Here is a 19,353-nt window from a genome sequence, read left to right as displayed (position 1 = left end):
TAAATGATTAAATTACATATTTATCAACTAAAGTGAACAAATCCTTGGGTTTTAACATTGTTTGTTCTGTGACTCTCATCATCCCTCACATCTACAAAGTCCTATAACTCATTATGTTTTATTTTAAATCAAACAGTGCAATACCTTGAAGAGAGCTGAGGTTTGTCTACACATGCACTTGGAGAGAAGGGGGATTAGGACATTATTTAAAACCTTTATCAGTGATTACTTATGGAAGGCTGCATTTCTAACAATGCTGACAGGTGGCCATGCTTGACAATTTTCACCTCCATAACCTCTTACTATTGTCCACAGTGATAAGCTGCTGCTTCCCACACAGTATAATGTCTGGAGCTGGAGGGATTATTACTTCTCATTAAACTGTAACTAGAAGAAGCAGACTCCACAGAGGAGGATACCATGAGGGAGAAGTAGAGAGGTAGAGAGAGGCTTGGTGCAGTAATGAGCACATCTGCCCCACCCCCCAGTCAGCAGAGGCCTGGTGAATGTGCCGTGGTCAAGAGAGTCGCAATAAGGGCTAAGACAAGATCACAAACAGCCGCAGACCAACAAACAACCTTTCTAATTCACAGTTTGGCTCTCTGCTGTTGTTCAAGCTGCCAATCTGCTGTGCAAGGAGCCATGTTTGACTAATCCAACAAGAGAGTTCTCCACTCCAAGGCATATTAATGAGATTTTCACATCTCGTCTCCTCACGAGGGAGGACAGCTTCAGAAGAACAAACAGTGAACCTTTTCAAATTACCACATACTGTCTCCATCCTTTGATTTTCCTTATTGCAGCATTTTGTTCTACAGTGAATGACCATGAAAACTGTTCAAAAGGAAGAAACACACAAGGAAAATTAACTCATATAAAAGCATGAAGGAAAAAAGACTCACCATCAAATCTTTTATGTCTGGAAACAAAAGTGGTTCTCAATTCATGGCTCATTTCATCCATCAGATTCTCAAAGTCCTGTTTACTCTGCTGGCCGAACTTGTCTTCCATTTCCTGGGTGCAACATGTGTTTCCCTGGGGGCATACACGAAGATGTTCACCTGCAAAAAGAGATTAAAAAGCAGTGTTTAAGTCATCTGAAAAAATGTCACATAGCTCAAGTATTAAAAAAATCCTTGATATCAGAGACTTGGCTTAGACACAGGAAGTTCATTTTTACTTGAATCTAGAGAGCCTATAATTTTATCAACTAATCTGTAAGTACGTGAAAACCTTCAATTTCAATATGCATTGGAAAAACCTATTTCAAATGTATAGCATGCCAATTATAACACCTTAATCTGTTTTTCTGCTATTGTTTAAATGTCAACACGTTTTCCATGCCATGAAGCTCATTGAATTGCACTGAATTGGTCTCATTCCATCTGAGTTGACTCTTACAATGTTGTAATAAAGTTTTCATAGCAGCAAGAGTCTTTGAGCACCAGTTCCATGTTTTTCAAAGCCTGAAAAACAATAATGTTTGAGTTTATTGATGCTGCTATCAAGTCTCATGGGTCTCATTATAGGGAAAATATGTCTCCAATTGGGCCAAGTCATTTAAAGGTACGATACATAAAATTTTCACATTCAAATGTCTGAATATTTAAACAAAAATGACAAACTATGTCACAGGTATTTTTAATGGAGCACTCACATTACCAAAATATCTTTCAAAACCGTAGGAATCCATAAATTTTATAGTTGTAAAGGGACATGTCTTGTCTGTCATGTTAGGCACGACTGTGTAAACACTAAATGTGACAGCGAAGACTGAAACTTAAGGAAGCATGAACTGCTTTTCTGTTGCTGTGTCTCATTCATGTTTTGTGCTGCTTACTTGTGATGGACCTCTATTATTCTAGGCATCAGCTGCATAATTTGTTCTGCCAAACTCCTCCAGTTTGTCTTACAACCTGTTTGAAGTTTGTTTTTAGTTTGTTTTTGTTAGTGGGATAGAGCAGCAGAAAATCTATGATTCCTCACTACCCCTGTCATTATCTTTTGATGTGATGTGATTTAGAGACAGAGGTGGTGAAATCTACATGTATTGCATTTATCACTGATCACTTGTGCACAGAAGATCATTTAATAACGTTAATGAAGATAATTGAATTGCCTGAGCCTTGGGCTATTTTTTACCTATTTTGTCTTGCCTGGACTTTTTGTCTTAAAAAGCTTTTAATCTGTAGTTTGCTTGCATTGTAATTTGAATATATATTTTTAATAGCCTTTTTCCGTGGCCTGTAACCCCACATGATGTAGCTTGCTAATGATGTGCTAACCCATGGTTATTGTAATTTCTTCCCCAACCAATGCAGTGTCAAAGGTTGCTATGTAAATGATTTCAGTATGCTCATTCAGTGGTCCTTGGGGGATACTCAACACTGATTGGCTGCAGGGTGTCCATTAATTCTTGATAATGTTCACTTAACTAGGTCCAGTGAAACTGTCTGTTCTCTGTTCTATTACTATGCTGGCTGCATTGTTTTCAATCACAACCAAGTGAAATAAAAGCCCCTGGTTTTCAATGTACTGCTAGTTTAAAAGTAGGCTTAAATCTTTTCACAATTATGAGAGACTTCAATGTTTCTTTTAACCTTTTTGTAGAAAAGAAGGAAGAGGGAGCTCAAGAAATTAATTTAGGGAGGATTTAATTTAACATGGAAAAATAATCAAACCATTTAAAGCAATGGCAACTTCAACAAACTAGGTGCAAAACGCACACAATGAATGCTGATAATTTATATCACATAGATATGGAAAAAATCCATTGACTTTTATTTAAAGCTTGAGAATTATGCTAAGGTAATTTTTACCTGGTAAGTTTCAGATAAACACTTTTTCAGCTGGCTTAAGCCCACAAATTCATTCATGTTATCTGTCAGTTATAAATGATATCTATGTTTAAGACTATCCTGTGCTTTTATACATTATTACAATCAGCTGATGGAAACATTAAAAAAAATAAAAGCTGTATTCTCCTGAACACATTCTATTCTGCTTTCTATGTAAATACTCATTATTTATGGGGATCCTGAACAATGTCAAAGTTGCTCAGTTTGTCTGACAACAAGACGCAGAGCTGACAAGGAGTTATCCGAGTGAAATCATAGGAGAGAAGTGATATAATATATTCTCTCACACAGTAAATAATAGATGACATTGGGGAAATACTGAAGTGAATCAAAAGTTAATGGTCTGCATGATTCCATTCTCCTATGAAACCATTTTAATAGAGACATAGATAAAGCAGACTTGGTCTGTCACAGCATTTCTTAATTTCACGGTCAAAAACTGCAGAATTATGCTGAGGACAAAGGATTACAGAAAGCACATGACTAATTTGAACATCACTCAAGAGTGTAGGTCAGCTTTCAAGGCTGAGGGGCATGCATGTGCAAAAAATAAATATTAATTATGTATTAAAAAGATAAATAATACTGTAACAACAGTGAAACACATCGCGCATGCAAGAGGAACTGTTACTACATTGAGAAAGCAACAGGTTGAACTCTTAAGAGTCAAAGGTGAAAAAAAACTTGGGACATTTGTCCTCAGTATAGATTAGTTTAAGGAGTCTATCATGAGGCAGAAACAGACAACAGCCTGTTAGTCCAGAGGAATCCCCACTACAAAGCAGAGTCTGGTGGTTTCATCTTGTAGGGAACCAGACAAGACAAAAGTGAGGGAGAAAATGGTCTCCCAACATCCTCCAAAGATGTGGAAACTGTCGAGAATAAATGGGCATATGAAACATTTTGTGGGAGTCAGTGGTTGCTCATTAAACAGTTACATCACCATCACCCCACTTTAGAATGCTGAGTCAGCAGAGCTGGAGAGTAGGGCTGGGCAATATGGCCTAAAAATATATTGCTGCTTCCCCCTATTTCCATTACTGGTACTGCATCACGGTGTAACACAATTGAAAGAGATAATCTATTTAAAAGCATAGTCAGGTGTTACAACTCTCTTTGTCCCCCTAAAATGGTGGTTCTCGACTGGTGGGTTGGGGCCCAAAAGTGGGGCGCAGAGCTGTTTCCAGTGGGTTGCAAACAAGTGCCAGGGGAAAAAATTGCAGAAAAAAATGTATGATGCATAAAGGCCATAAGATGACAGAAGATTTCAACTTGTTTATCTCCTTTTACTGGATAGCAAAGCTGATTTCACCTATTTAAATACAAAATTCCCAAAGAAATGGCTAAATTTCCATGCTTTCTTGTGGAAAAAATGTATGCATACTTGTCCTTCTGTAATATTGTACTTTTTAAAACTTTGTCCAATCTCTTTTGTTGCATTTATGGTCCAATGTCTATCTTTTGTCATTAAATGCATTTAAGTGGTTGAACATTTTGAAGAATTTAGGCCCTGATTTCTCATCGGGAGGTGGAGGTCCTCACGCCCAGCCAGTAGAAAACCACTGCCCAAAAAAACAAAACCTGTGATGGCAGACTCAGAATTTATGTTGAACATGAGATCACTGTTCATTTCTTTGTAACTACATCTCTAGTTTAAGTTTCATTTCTCCACTGCTGAAGTGTGTCACACTAAATAACAAATACAGACTTTAATGTTCAGAGCTTCTCAGAGATAGCATGGTTATCATCAGTTTAACTTAGCTTTAGCAGACGTGCCTGAGTGTACAGAGCAACCGTGTTTACAGTTGCTTCTCTGACTTTGTTCCATGCCACAGCACGCTTCTTTTAATCATCATGGGCTTAAAACATAAAAGTCATCACTTGAAACACACCTTTAACCCTCTGAGCCCTAAGCTATTTTCTAGCTACTTTGTCTTGCCTGGACTTCTTGTCTTTAAAAGCTTGTACAACATCTACCCTGTGGTGCACAGTCAATGTCTAAACATAATTTTTCAGGGCAACCTGGGCTTAAAGAATATCTGTGCTGCAGTAAAGTCACTGGAAACTTAATAGAGTTATGGGACTATAAAGACAAAAGAAAAATTTAACAGAAGTTATAATTCAAAGATTATTATGTGTGACACACAGTAGACAATAATGACAGACTTTCTTTCTGCACAAACTTGTTCTCCCATCTCATGGAGAACAAAAAGTGAAAAAATAATCGTCCCGTGACCAAAAAAATCCTCAAAATATTTTAATATTTACAAAAGAGCTGTGCGCTTTTTTTGTGACGTGACATTTATGTAGGAAGATCTAGATGGTGGCTAATGCTAAGCTACCGTGAGATACTATTAAAAATGGATTTAAAAATTGATTAAAAAAATACTTTTTTTGTTGGAGTTGCTGGTGTGAAGTAGGGATGCACAATATTGGATTTTTGCCAATATCCAATATGCTAATATTGACAGATTTATTTTAGCCAATGCTGATATTGATACTGATATTTAAATATATATATGGCCTAAAACTCTGTTAATTTATTAGTATATATATGGCCAATTTTTTACAGTCGATATATGCTGATATACATGTCCAAAATATCGGCAGAAATATCGGCAGAAATTGTGATATCTGCCAATACCGATATTTGCCCTTTTTAGCTAATATCTGGCCAATAATATTGTGCATCCCTAGCGTGAACTTAATCTTTAAAGACCTCAGAAAGTCATCCAAGTTCCAGGCTTGCTGGAAAAGCCACTGTAAAGGCTACAAAGGCGTGGATAGCGTCATTAGAATGGCAAAGTGGAGGGCTTACAAAGGAATAAAAAGTGACTATGATTTATGGTGAACCCATGTCTCCCTTAGTCATATATGACAACATCTGTCTCAGAGGGTTAAACAGCTGTTTAATTGTTATATAAATCACTGCTAAAGACAAACCCTGTTGATCCAATGCAGTTGGCAGCTTGTGTTTTACTTAAAAGAGTAAAATATGTCCCCTTTAATTCAAAACAATTAATTCAGGATTTAGGTGCAATATTGCTAAAAAACACACACACAAAGAAAACACCCATAAAATTGTGAGATCAGACAATCCTGCAGTTTACTAATGAGCAATATTTTCCACTTCTATTCATTGACCATCTGGTTTCCTCATCACAATACTCCTAAACAACATCTAAATAAAGTCATACTGTGATTAATAGAAATATTAAGCATGTGTTATTAACTATCATGGTAAAAAAAAATCTTTTGCATACCTCCCAGGTCACAGTAACATGACAAGATGGGTATTTAGAAACTGGCCAGACAGAGAACCGCTGACTATAAAAGCTGAAATCCCACAGTAGGCAGAATGATAAGGCGTACATTATACATTTGAATTAGTCATTATTGTCAACTTTTTCCTTTCAAAGTCCTCTCTAAGCATCCTCTTGTGGTTTTCAGTGATCAGGAGCTACCTAGCAGTTGAAAGAAATCAAAAGTGTGAACTTAACATCTGACTGAGAAATGGATGCTGATATCAGAGTCAGCTCACATCAATGTGATATAAAATTTGCATATGTATTGCAGTTAGCTGTGGCACATTTCCCAAGTCCCCAGGTTCTCCTTACAACTGAAATTAGATTGCATCTGGGTGATGTCATATGACTTACATATTTCTGCCATTTCATTCATATTTCAATTGTTTCCCCTGTGCGCATGTTACAATCTCATCTCCTCTCCCTTCACAAAGAACCATGAAACCAGTTTGCTCTCAGAAAATGCAGATTTAATGTACACTGTCAAAAACAAGCATGAGCTTCCAATCAGACAAGCAGCTGTAAGCAAATGGCAGCTGTGAAATTCTCCCTGCATGCAGCTGCACATCGACTGCACAGCGCCAGCCCAAGAAATGGTTTTCACTTAGTGAGCACCGTACTGTGTGAGCACTAATAAGACATGAGCATAGGACTGTTTCCTACTGCTTTCTACAAATGGCAACATGAGGAAACATTCTGAAAGCATGCAGAAGTGACCGAGAGTCACATAAAAAAACTGCACCCAGCATGGGTATTATTCCAGCACGCAACATTTCAACAAAAAGATGCAAGTTCAAACTTTCTGTGGACCATCGAGCCAGCACACATTGGCTGAAAAAGAAAGAATTTTAGCTTCTTAAACATGGCTGGGGCTGGCTAAACTACTAGTTTTATCACAGATTCATATATGAAAGGTAGGACGGACTACTGTGCATGCTTAATAAAGCAGCCATCCATTATTAATGTTTCTTGGGTATGACTAAGCTTGCAGCAATGGATTTGCTATGTAATGATGCATGAATGCAGTATAGGATGCAGAAACTCTGCATTTACACCTGCAGTCTGTTGCACTTTTAATGACTCAAGAAACTGAACAAGCACTGCCCGGTTTGTACAGATAAGAGGAAATGAAACAAAACATGGTGAGCAAGGAGTGAGACAAAGTATTAAAGGTTAACTTAAATCACATCTGGACACCATGGACGGCAAATGGGTTTAGTCTCTGCTTGACCTAAGCGTGTAACATCAGTTATGGTTAATCGAGTATTCACAATGAGGCCTGACCCAGCACCAGAGTCTGTTCAAGGCTGTAAAATGAGTCTGAATTACATGAAAAGTAGACCTGAGGTTAACATTATGTAATAAGGAACAGATAACTAAAGATTAGACACATATTGCAAAGCTGGCTCTGGAGATTAGATTTCTTTTACATCAATCCTTGACAACAAAAACGTTTAACGTTAAATATGTTAAATATGGGTCAGGACCCAAAAGTGGGTCATGAAGCTCTTTAAAGTGGGCTGCAAAATGTGTGCCAGGGAAAAAATCCTGCAAAAATGCTATTGTATGGAAGCGGTAAGGGCACAAACAAACATGTTCTACAGGTTTTCCTTAACCTTACAAAGCACATGGATTCGCCCGTTTTTGTGTTTTTCACTGGTAATCCATCTCCCATCTGAACCGTTTGGGCCTGGACAGAAATTGACAGGACCAATCAGCGTCGAGGGGCAGTACTTTTGGGCATGGCGGAGTCGTGACGTAAGCAAGCAGCAACAAGAGACCGGTCCAACTGTGGTGGAAGACATTATCATGGTTGCTTCTAAAGCGCTAGTTTTATCAGAACTTGACGACATTTCTTGGTTAAAAGAAGAACAAAGAACAGCAGTGAGTTGTTTTCAAAAACAACAAAAGTCATGTACTGACAAGTCTACAGTCGACTTGGTTCGCGTTATGCAGCTATCTGTGGAGTTTACTCCTTCGGTAGGGGTGCAGGTGCGCAGCTCGATATCATCATTTTATCATATTTTCAGATGCAACTTATTTACATCAATTACGAGATTAAAAAACAGCGACTGGTTTTCATGACTGCCAAGATGAAATTCTCCGATGGTCAGTTATAAAATTCAAATCTTGATTATCATTCAAACAGTTTGTAAAAGCCGTGCTTTAATATCACAGTAAATAATATCCAGCACAGCATGCAAGGTTTGTTTACTGAGGGAAAATGTCCACAGGTCAACTGGGGACACAAAGAAACATCTCAGGGACAAGGAGACGAGTGCCAGTACCGTTCACTGTCACAGCCTGTCACAGTGCAGAGAACAGACAAACAAGTAGGCCCAAAGAGCAGTTTAACAGTAGGCTAATTGATTCATAAAGTCAAGGCACATCGGCATTATAGATCAAATTAAACCAAAACATAAAAATCTTCCACTGTTAGTTTAAGAAAAAATCAGACTGTGGGAGTAGTGTGGACTCGCTGACGTTACCTGCTCCTCATCTGCTCAGAAAGAAACGTTAACAGAGAACACGACTCCTGTCTCCTTTCATCTGGCTAGACAATGCTAGGATGTCTACATGATGGAGTAAATTGTGAGACTGATCACCTCCATGCGAGGTACAGTGCTTAACAAATTTATTAGACCACCTGTCATATTTGTCTCAGAGACCATCCAGCATCATGAAGTGCTTTAATGCGGACTCTTTCATTTTCAGTCAGCTCTCCATGTTTTACCATTTTAAACAGGAATGAGGGATTTCAAACTGAATTCACCCAAATTTGAGCTGGCTCACTGGGCTTCTCTGAGAAGTCAGAAATGAATCAAGCATAACATTCAACCACTAAAACTCATTTTTCTGTTCAGGAATGCAAGTAAATAACTAGAATTTGACATATAATCAAGAAATATTAATGTGCTTTACTATTTTTTCAGTTTTTTTTGTAAATCAGTAAATTTGAAAATTTATGGATAGCAATAATAACTACATTTTATCATTAAAAATATCATTTGGGTTAAAGAGCTTCTACATATTGGTGAATTAACCACTGCAGTAACATAAAAAATGATTTTGGTAATTACCAATGCTGTTAATTTAGGGCAGCTGTGGCATAAACCTTACTTTGGTTAGAGTTAGGGTGGTCTAATAAATTTGTTAAGCACTGTAAATTGGTTCATTTGTGTTAAAAATGACTTTTTAGTAAAGGGATTGTGCTAAATGTATAGAAATTTTCTGATGACTATTGCAGCAGACGGATCCATTTAGAGCTTTAAAGTACTAACTTTCCTCCATTACTGATCTTTCTATGGGGGAGGAGCCAACTTGATTGGAAGCAGTAACATACTTGAGGATAATATGGAAAAATAATTGATTTGACCAAATTGATTTGAAGGGTTAGGTCAAATTTTAGGCAATTCAGGCCCAAAATTGGTCCTAAAATCACTTTTGAGTGGTCAGCCTCAAGAAGCACAATGTAATACTATTTTCTTTGTAATAAAACGGACATCCTAATTCTTAAAAATGTAAGAAAACAGGATGCAACAAAGGAAAGTCGTTGCTTTTTGTGGGTACAAAATACAAAAGAATAAAACAACGGGTGTTAAAAGCAGAATCTCCATTTATATAGCTATTGTCAGGTACTTTGTGTGATATTAATGTGCATTGTCCTTCACTGAAATTTACTCTAAATTCTAAAATAAAACTTCCTGCTTATTTAAAAGCAAGAATCTAAAAACATGTGGATGTAGGATCGTCAATTTCACACACCGTCTCCTGGTATGTCCCTGAGGCCATACAATCTGAGTGCAGACCTTTCATCAGATATGTCCAGTGAAGGAAGAGAAAAATCAATCGTGACACAACAATCACAGTCCTGCTGTGTGCTGTGGCAGTCTCAACAGAGCCAAACATCACTTTAAAATAAAAGCCTGTCATACATCAACATATGGGAAGGTGCTTTCAAGGGAGTTGAGCAGTCAGCAGAGTGCCATGACCTTCCTTACCAAGGTTAAAACAGCACTGTGGACTCAAAGATAATCTATCTACTGGAGCACAGACCACACATTAGCAGGAGACAGGAGGGGAGTGTTGCCCAGACAGTTTTTAAAGAGGAGGAGAAAACATGCATCTGAATTTTTTCTGGGACAAACAAGACTTGCCTACAAAATAATGACTTCACAGTATTTTTACAGCATCCGACTGGCGATAGTACCTGTTCCTTATCATGAGCAAAGTCTCTTTGTTTTTTTGAGTCAATACAATTGTTGAGTCAAGGAGGTTTTAGCTATTTTTGAGTCTATAGAGTGGTATATGAAAATTCTCTGCTCCATCTGCTACAATTTTCCCGCTCTGTTCTCCTGTTCTGGGAGAAGCCTATCCCTCAGCCATGCATAAAAGCACATGTTAGCCACCATTAGGTCACACCAGAAACCACAGATATAAACATTACAGAAACCACACAGGAATAACATATGACTTTACAACACTGTAGAGTCATTTACGCCATAGCAACATGCAGGAAAACCATGGCAACCACCAAACAGCACCACTGATTATCCTTAGAAGAGTTATAAACAGAATCAAGCTTTAGATTGCTTTGTTTTTACATCAAAGCTACAGCCACAGGCCAGCTAAGCTTTCTTACAGCGTATCTTTACCTTAGATTTTAAAAAGAAACATCAAATTTTTCCTCTTTTCCATAAGTGACCGAACAAATGTTTGTATTAGCTAGCTTACTTGCAAGACATGATGGTCAATACAGTAACTACCTGGTGATGTCCTGACTCCTAACCCCATAAACCCCTATTTTCATTTATTTTCTTGCTCCATTTATTCATTTATTTGATCTAGCTGTATTGTGTAGGGCGGTAGGGAGGAGTGGCCAAATGGACAAGTGTGGGAATGAAGGACTCGTGTGTAAAATCTTGTCTTGTCTCGTGAGATAAGAGTGTGGTCACACTCCTAATTATATAGAATTTTTTTGTTTACTACAGCTATTTGTCTGTAAATTGTTAATGCGACACATGGTCAGGGCACATTTTTTTAGTGGAGTCAGTGCAGAAGAGGAGCTATTAGTGGCCACAAATCTCAAGCTAAACTTGGAGCTATTAGGGCAGTGCAAAAAAATCTTAGTGGATCCATCCAACCCTGAGACACTGGCTGTCAATAAAATTCCGACACTGACACTTTCCTGCAAATGTTACAGCACTCCAGACTGATTTAAAAACTGCTACACCCTCAAATTTCTTCATTCCATCTTTAAATAAGCTAGCAAGTCAAAAGTTGTGAATTAGGCTGCTGTCAATCGTAGACATACACTGACATAGACACATCTGTCTGCCCAGCTCACAGATAGCGAACTTCTGATATTTCACCGTAAATACTTTGTTTCCTTCCTTTCAATGGTAAAAAGCATTCTCATTAATTTAATTTAATTTAATTCCAAATAGAGGTTATAAATGTTACATCGGTTGCACATTTATGGTCAGAGAGTGTTTAATTGGTTGGTCAGGAACTGGTCAAACCTTGTAGACTGTCAGATGTGCTTGTCCAGTTTAGTCGAGTGCTCTATCAGCTGCATCAACCCCCAAAGCTCACACCTCACCTTTGAAGTCTGCCTTCTTTTTCATGTGGAAGCCCAAGAGTCAATGGAAGATTTAATATAATGCAGTTTGCTTTATATCTGCCACTCCTATATTCTTCACTGTGTTGACACTGAGGTGCTGTCTGCCTGTTACATAACACCTTGATGGGGTTCAGTGCCTTTTGTTTTGTTGAGCACATTCAGTGAATTTGGTATTTTTGTCTATTCCAAATCAACTGTTAAGACTTTCAGTGTCGACAGTTATAATTTGGTTAATTATCTAACTTGTTAAAATTAATAAGGAAGCCTACCGTTAGTTTCAGAGACTAAATGGCTGCAAAATTAGAAAATAACTAGTGCAGCAATAAAAGTAGGCAGAGAAGTTTTTGTCTAGTGTTAATTAATTTTCAGTCAGTAGTAGTTCAGCTGACAGTCCCGCCAGGATTAAATTCCATATCATGTACAAGATCCCATCCAGTGCATGGAGGAGTCCTTCATCTAGGCTCCCATGCTCTCATACATGATCACAGAGACTCACAGAGTGAGCGAGAGAGAAAAACAGAGACAGCAAACTGGCACAATCAAGACAACACCTAACCTCAGACTAAACACATGTAGTCAGACAACTGGCTTTATAAACAAGCTCCAGCTAAATACTGTCAGCTCCTTATGGACTCATGAGCCTTTTTAATAACCAGTTTTATTAGGAGAAGTTCTGGTAGTGCGAGCTGTGGATGCTGCCTGCTGTTTGGAGGAAAGTCCTTTAAGCATTGATAATAGTCACTAATGAGAATACCTGCAATTTCAGACTTCATTATGATGATCCTACCAGAGATGCTAGCTGTGCTAATATTAGCAGACTCTGTACAAGTATTACATTAAGCACAAGCTTTTTTTTTTACAGGTATTGATAGTGACGAAATGGATTTGGGAATATTGGTACTAGAGATGTTCCGATACCAAGGTGTTGGATACCGAGTGACTGTGCAGACTAGCAGATCATTTTAGGCCTATATTTGACTACTAATCATAATATACAGTATCTCTGTGACCCTTAAGTAGTTTTTCTGCTGATTATTGAGTTTTATTGCTAAATATTAAAATAATAATACAGGGGGCTGCATCACTGGCTCTCTCTCCATTATGCTCTATCCAGGCAGCATGACGTGATTACGAAGCAGCCTGCCATTGGCTGACAGACCCTCACAAAGGGTAAATAATGTGACGGTTATGATCAATGAATGATTGTAATTGGATTAAAATGGACAAAAAGATGTTCAATATTGGGTTTATTGGTGTGGATTTAATCACTGAAGTCCCCAAAAGTCACACGAGTTCCAGGCAGCCCTGAAAATGCTCCTGCACAGTATTCAGAGTCATCAATAGCATCAATGTGAAAGCACAACGGCTAGCTTCAAGAGGACAAAAACAAACAAACAAAAAAAAGACAACGATTTAAGATTCAAAAGTTGTTCAGCTTTTGATAAACTACATCAATTTTTCATGTACGACAGCTTTAGTCTGAAAGGCATTTTAACAATCACATTCAGAGAAAAACGGTCACGCAGCCACAAATCTTTGCTGCTGCAGTGGGTCCACTGGGTCTTCTTCGCTGCTTTCCAGCAGTGAAGAAGAATTGATTTCTGGTTTATAGTGCTAAAATTTAGCATGGCTAAATAAAACAAAATATAAAGTTGGTGCATAACTGGTGTACCTGCCAATTCCAACACCTGCATTTTAATCAGTATTGGACTATTTCCAATGGTATTGATCGGAACGGGAACAACTCTAATTGGTGTATGGGACATCATCAAAAATGCAATATTGTGAATCCATTGTTATATGTCCTACTGGAACTACAACCAGCCTAACTATGCATGTAGATGTACTGTGTGAGTATAAACAATGCTAGATGTATTATTAAGAGACACTGCATTTCACAAAAGCCCACTTGTACTTGCACACCAGTTGTTGTTAGTGCTTAAATTGCAATTGAAAATAAAATATAAAAGAATACAATAGAACAATCTTCTCCAACAGTCAGAATTCACTCTTGCCAATAATTCTTCTGCCCAGCATGTTCCTCGCAGTCAAAATTTATAAGTCAGACTTATAAACGTTTCATGTAGACTGCTTTGTCCGTGAAAATCAGCATGTTTCTATAAGTGAAGTGTGAATAGGCACTGATACAAAAGAACAGGATGTTGTGTCTTTTTACTGTCAGATAACAAATGTGTCTTATTCTCTTTATAAATGCGTCCTTCTGAGCAACTCTAACTTAACCGCACAATTGTTTCAATACACAGATAGCATTATTCTGTAAGTGCACAGTACCTTCATTAACAACATTTGTTTATTATTTTTCATTTACTAAAATGTGAGTAGGTTTTGAATCATGAGTGGAAATGTGTGAAAGCAAACAGGCATGAACAGAGCTTTGACTTACACTGAGCTGAACTGTATGGTAATAGGTTTGGTTTTTGTAACCTCAAGGCACTAAAGTTTGATTTGCTCATAATGCTATCTCAAAGTTATCAAGTCATTAGGATTTAGATAAACTCACTCTTTTAACCCATTGCTGGTCCTTATTTGAAAGATGCATAACCTCAGTTAACACTGCATGGACTCACCTTGTAATGAGTGTTTAGCATCAATACAAAGCAGTAGATCCTATTTACATATTTATGACAAAACAAACAGCAGGTTCAAAACATGCTCATATTAAAGCACTATGGTTAATACAGTAACACTAGGAGCTTTACAGCTGACTTTTAATGTGGTGATTATGCATGCACTCAGTGGTTTATTAAAACCTTTACTGTACAAGCTGTCATAAGTCCCAATTACTTCACGTCACTCTCCACCTCTGTAATCAAATGGAGTGTCAATCAAATCAGCTCGTTTATTATCCCCTCTGATGAAGTGTTCAACAGAGGATGTGTAACTCCACTTTAGTGCTGGATTAATCACTTTTCATAATAAATACCTGTGGCAGTATTTTAACAATAATTCTATCAGTGAATGAAATTTTAATGTCAACAGGATCAGCAGTCACAATAGACCAGTGGTACTCAACCTTATTCTACCAAAGAGCCACATTGCCTAAAAAATACTTGAGCGCGAGCCACAACCTGGAATGTAAGGTAGATAATATATCAGTTAATCTGTAGTTGAAATGAAATAAAACAGTGGATTGGTGGATAATTGTGAGGTTAAATGGGATGCAAATGTCTGCATAGTGTCAGAAGAACCAATCTGTCACTGATAATGAGCTTATATTTATTTTATTTATCACTGACATCAGGCTAAAACCTTATATCTCAATCTTTCATGATTTTAATTTGTTTTTATAAATCATATTTATATCATTTTTATAAAAAATAAACTTTTCATTCCCTGAAATGTGGTCATTTTGGAGATACCAGTCCCAACACCAGCATCATGTGAGTTCCACCTGGCCTAAAGTTTTTTTTTTTAAGGTATTAGAATGAGCTGAGTTTGAGCTCTGAGATGCTTTTCAAAGAAAATTATAAATTATGGCTATTTGGGTATTTATATCTCACACTGGGGCCTTTACTGTAGTTCTGTGGCTTTATTAACATTAAAGAGATACTTTCTAATTTTTTTCTACTCATTTTTAATTCTTTAGTTAAAGGGGGAGGGGCCTCATATTGGTCTATGCCCTGGGCCTCCAAATGACTAAAACCAGCCCTGCCTCACACCTGCAGCTCTCCAGACACATCGTAACACCCTACCTCATTTTGGAGCTTTGGTTTTATATTTCCACTCTTTTGACAATATTTATGATCATTGGTGCATTAAAGATCAAATAAAATACCCACGTTTGAACAACTTTAACTAGATATTAAATATTACGTTATCTCCACATGTGAGTTGTGTATGTTATAGGCTACTCGTTGACGCGCATCGGTGTAATTGTCATAAGATCTGGGTGTGAGAGAGCATCAGCAGGCGTTGTTGGAGAAAAAGTTAAAACAAGGAAATGGGAAGCTTCAATTTGAACAAAAGACAGCACACCTCAATGAAAGAGCTTACTGAAGACACACCACCTGCGGACTTCCTCTGCTCTCTTCTCTTACACACGCTCCTCCGTTGAGCGCATCCGACAGTAATAATATAGGGATTTAAAATAATAAATGTTTAAATTTGAAAGTTAAAGCCTGTCTTCTTCATGTGGGAGACAGATTTACTGATGTGACCTACCATGCTTTTCTGATGACAGTGTTTACTGTCATAAATGTTTTTAAAGTTTTTTTTTTTTTTTCAAGTAAGCCTTAAAAGAGCCACAAATGGTCACTAAAGAGCCACATGCGGCTCGAGAGCCACAGGTTGAGAATCACTGCCAAAGACTTTATACAATGCCTATGAAAAGTATTCATCCCCTTGGATGTTTTACCCTTCTATTGACTTTATAAACAGTCAATATAATTTTGCTCCTTTGACCAAAAACTCTGTTATGTCAAAGTGAAAACAGATTTCTACAAAGTAATGTCAATTGAATGACAACAATGTGTAATGTAAAATAAGTGACTGCATAAATATTCTACCCCTTTAAGTCAATATTTAGTCTGTGTGGATAGGTCTCAATCAGGCTTGTGTATCTCCATTTTGCAGAACTGCACAAGCTCTGTCAGGTTGCACAGGGATTGGGCATGAACAGCCATTCTCAAGTCCAGCCACAAATTCTGTATTAGATTGAGGTCTGGGCTTTGACCCGGCCACTCAAGAACACTCACCTTCTTGTCTTTAAACCATTTCTGTGTAGCTTTCGCTGTATGCTTTGGGTCATTGTCTTACAGAAAATAAATCTTCTCCAAAGCTGTTGTTCTCCTGCAGACTGAAGAAGATTGTCCTCCAGGATTTTCCTATATTTTGCTGCATTCATTTTACCCTTTACAAGCTTTCCAGGACTGGCTACCAAGAAGCATCCCAACAGCATGATGCTGCCACCACCGTGCTTCACAGTGGGGATGGTGTGTTTGTGGTGATAGTGTCTTGTCTGATCTCCAGAAAGCACCATTTTGGTCTCATCAAACCAAAGAACTTTCTTCCACTTTACCATGGAGTCTCCCACATGCCTTTTTCTTTGCCAATCTCTCATAAAGCTTTGGCTGTCGAAGAACCCAGGCAACAGTTATTGTATGCAGATTCTCTCCCCTCTCAGCTGCTGAAGCTTGGAACTCCTTCAGAGTAGCCACAGGTGTCTTGGTGGCCTCTCTCACTAGTCTCCTTCTTGCAAGGTCACTCAGTTTGTGAGGACGGCCTGGTCTAGGCAGACTTACACATGTGCCATAGTCCTTCCATTACTTGATGATGGATTTAACTTAACTCTGGGGATGTTCAGTTCCTTGGAATATTTTTGTATCCATAACCTGACTTGGACTTTTCAATATCCTTTTCTCTTGGGGTGTTCCTTTGTCTTCATGGTGTAATGGTAGCTGAGAAAACTGATAAACCAGTGACTGGACCTTCCAGACACAGGTGTCTTTATACTTCAGTCATTTGAGACAAATTCACTGAACTCAGATGGTTACTTTAAAGGAGGTAAATATGTATGCAGTCTCTAATTTTTCATTTTTAAAAAAAAATTCACATTACTTTGCAGAAATAGAGGTTTATTTTGGGTCAAAAAGCCAAATTATACTGACCATGATTGATTTATAAAATCAGTAAAAGGGTTCAATATCCAAAGAGGCTAATACTTTCTTTAGGCACTGTATTAAGATGGACAACGCAAAAGTTGAACTGGAGTGAAGCCAAAATATTCAGAGCTTGCTCTGTTATCGGTCATAAACCCCACCTCTGCCTCCAGAGGGGGCATGGATAAACTGTTAAGTTAAAATAAAGCAACCATGGACTAGTCAACTCGGGATTCTGCCATGATAGTTACATCATGCTGATTTATGCCCAATTGTAAATTTTGAAAGAAGTTTTGGTTACGTATTGATGCAGAAAAATATCAGATATTATGCTAAGATCAGCTATTGAATGGCAACCAGTCCAGGGTGTACCCCACCTCTTGCCCAGTGACAGCTGGGATAGGCTCCAGCCCCCCCCGTGACCCTGAACGGAATAAGCTGTACAGAAAATAGATGGATGGATGCTAAGATCAACTGCTACGTTGACAAATGTGCATCCTTGCTGCATTTTCTACCAGATTGACAGAGTAAGAGAGAAAAGCAAAAAGAAAACTAAGTGATAAAATATCAAATTGAACTTTCCCTGAATTGGCTCAAACTGACCCGAGAGATCTCCACTGTTTAGCCATCTCCTGTCTATTCAGTATGCATAATATTTCAGCACCTGTTGTGGGGTACTTTGGTTTCACTTTTGTACATCAGAAAGAGATGATGATGCGGTGTCCATAAAAAATATATGGATGTTATAAAGTGCTCAGAATCTTCTGTGAACTTAAATGGAGGCTTTCAGGGTGCTTTTATTTCTCTTAAGAGAAGAAACTTCATCCACCACAGTGGTTTGTGTAGCAAATCACCATCAAAACTGCTTCAGTCTTCTTTTTTTTCCATATCAGATGGCCTTGCACCAGTGCCCCGTCTCCCCCCTTCCAGAGTTCAGCAGCTTGAAAAAAAACTCAGAAACATTTTCACTTTTCTGATGCAACACAGAAACACAAAGACAAGTGGACAACATGTCATGCCGAAATGCGTTTTGGTTCTTATTATCATTCCTGCAGCAGAGTCCATGTAGAGCAGCTGAAATGTGCAAAAAAAAAAAAATCAAAAAAAAATAAATAAATAAAAAACAAGAGAGGGACAACCACTGAAAGAATGTGCCTACCACAGATCACAATTTCCCACCCCTTAAACATGTAAGATGACTTCACAACACGTTATAAGTCTCAAACCTCTGTCAAATGCAATTGTGTTGGTCTTTTTTCGGTTTATATAAGGACGTTGTTGCAATGCCTTTGCATTCAAGCACAGGTAGTCCAGCTCTCTGAAGTGTTCATCAGTGTACCTGGCCAAAGACACCCACAGCATATGTGCTCTGCCATCTGCCGTGTCCCACAGTTTCCCTCTGACAAACTTTTTATGCAGCAGAAGCAACACTCACACTTTTTCCTCTCCTTGTCACATCACGTCAGTACCAAAAGGCACCTGGAAAGCCCATCCTCAAATAAAGACTTCAAGCTTTCTGAAATTATTGCAGACTCCTGGTATCCACTTACTGATACAGCATACAGATGGAGATCATCCATTCTGTTTCAGTTCTTTTCTATTATAACTAGAGCAGCTTGATTTTGGCAGAAATCATGACCTTTTTTTTATTTTGAGTGATAATGAGATTACAATTATTAAACACAATTACTTTCCGATTTTACATCTGCATGTGTGTGAATTTCAAATAATTAGACTTCAATAAATCAGCAGCCACAGCTTTACAACATAAAGAGTTAAAACTAGTTAGAATAGGACCTATTCTTTAAAGAGAAGTTGAAGAGACGTGCACTCAACTAAACTATAATCAATACACGTTTGTAAAACATATTGATCACTCCTTATTCCACAGGCTATTGTCAGAGCTTACATCAATAGTTAGGTTTTTGTTCAGAAAATGATCTTTTTAC

The 19,353-nt window shown here is 37.9% G+C and overlaps 1 protein-coding gene across 1 annotated transcript in view; it reads right to left on the bottom strand.

Annotated features, from left to right (window-relative positions):
* The window catches only part of LOC121522980 (glypican-6-like), a 189,141-nt gene that overhangs the window by 144,429 nt on the left and 25,359 nt on the right, over window positions 1-19,353 (bottom strand). Inside the window, exon 2 of the mRNA XM_041807688.1 lies at window positions 903-1,061. Within this exon, the coding sequence (XP_041663622.1) occupies window positions 903-1,061 (159 nt within the window). The remainder of the gene's footprint in view (window positions 1-902; window positions 1,062-19,353) is intronic.

The sequence above is a fragment of the Cheilinus undulatus genome, linkage group 15 (assembly GCF_018320785.1).
Source record: "Cheilinus undulatus linkage group 15, ASM1832078v1, whole genome shotgun sequence".
NCBI lineage: Eukaryota > Metazoa > Chordata > Actinopteri > Labriformes > Labridae > Cheilinus > Cheilinus undulatus.
The sequence above is the reverse complement of the archived record's forward strand: the minus strand, read 5'-3'. Positions and strand labels throughout refer to the sequence as shown.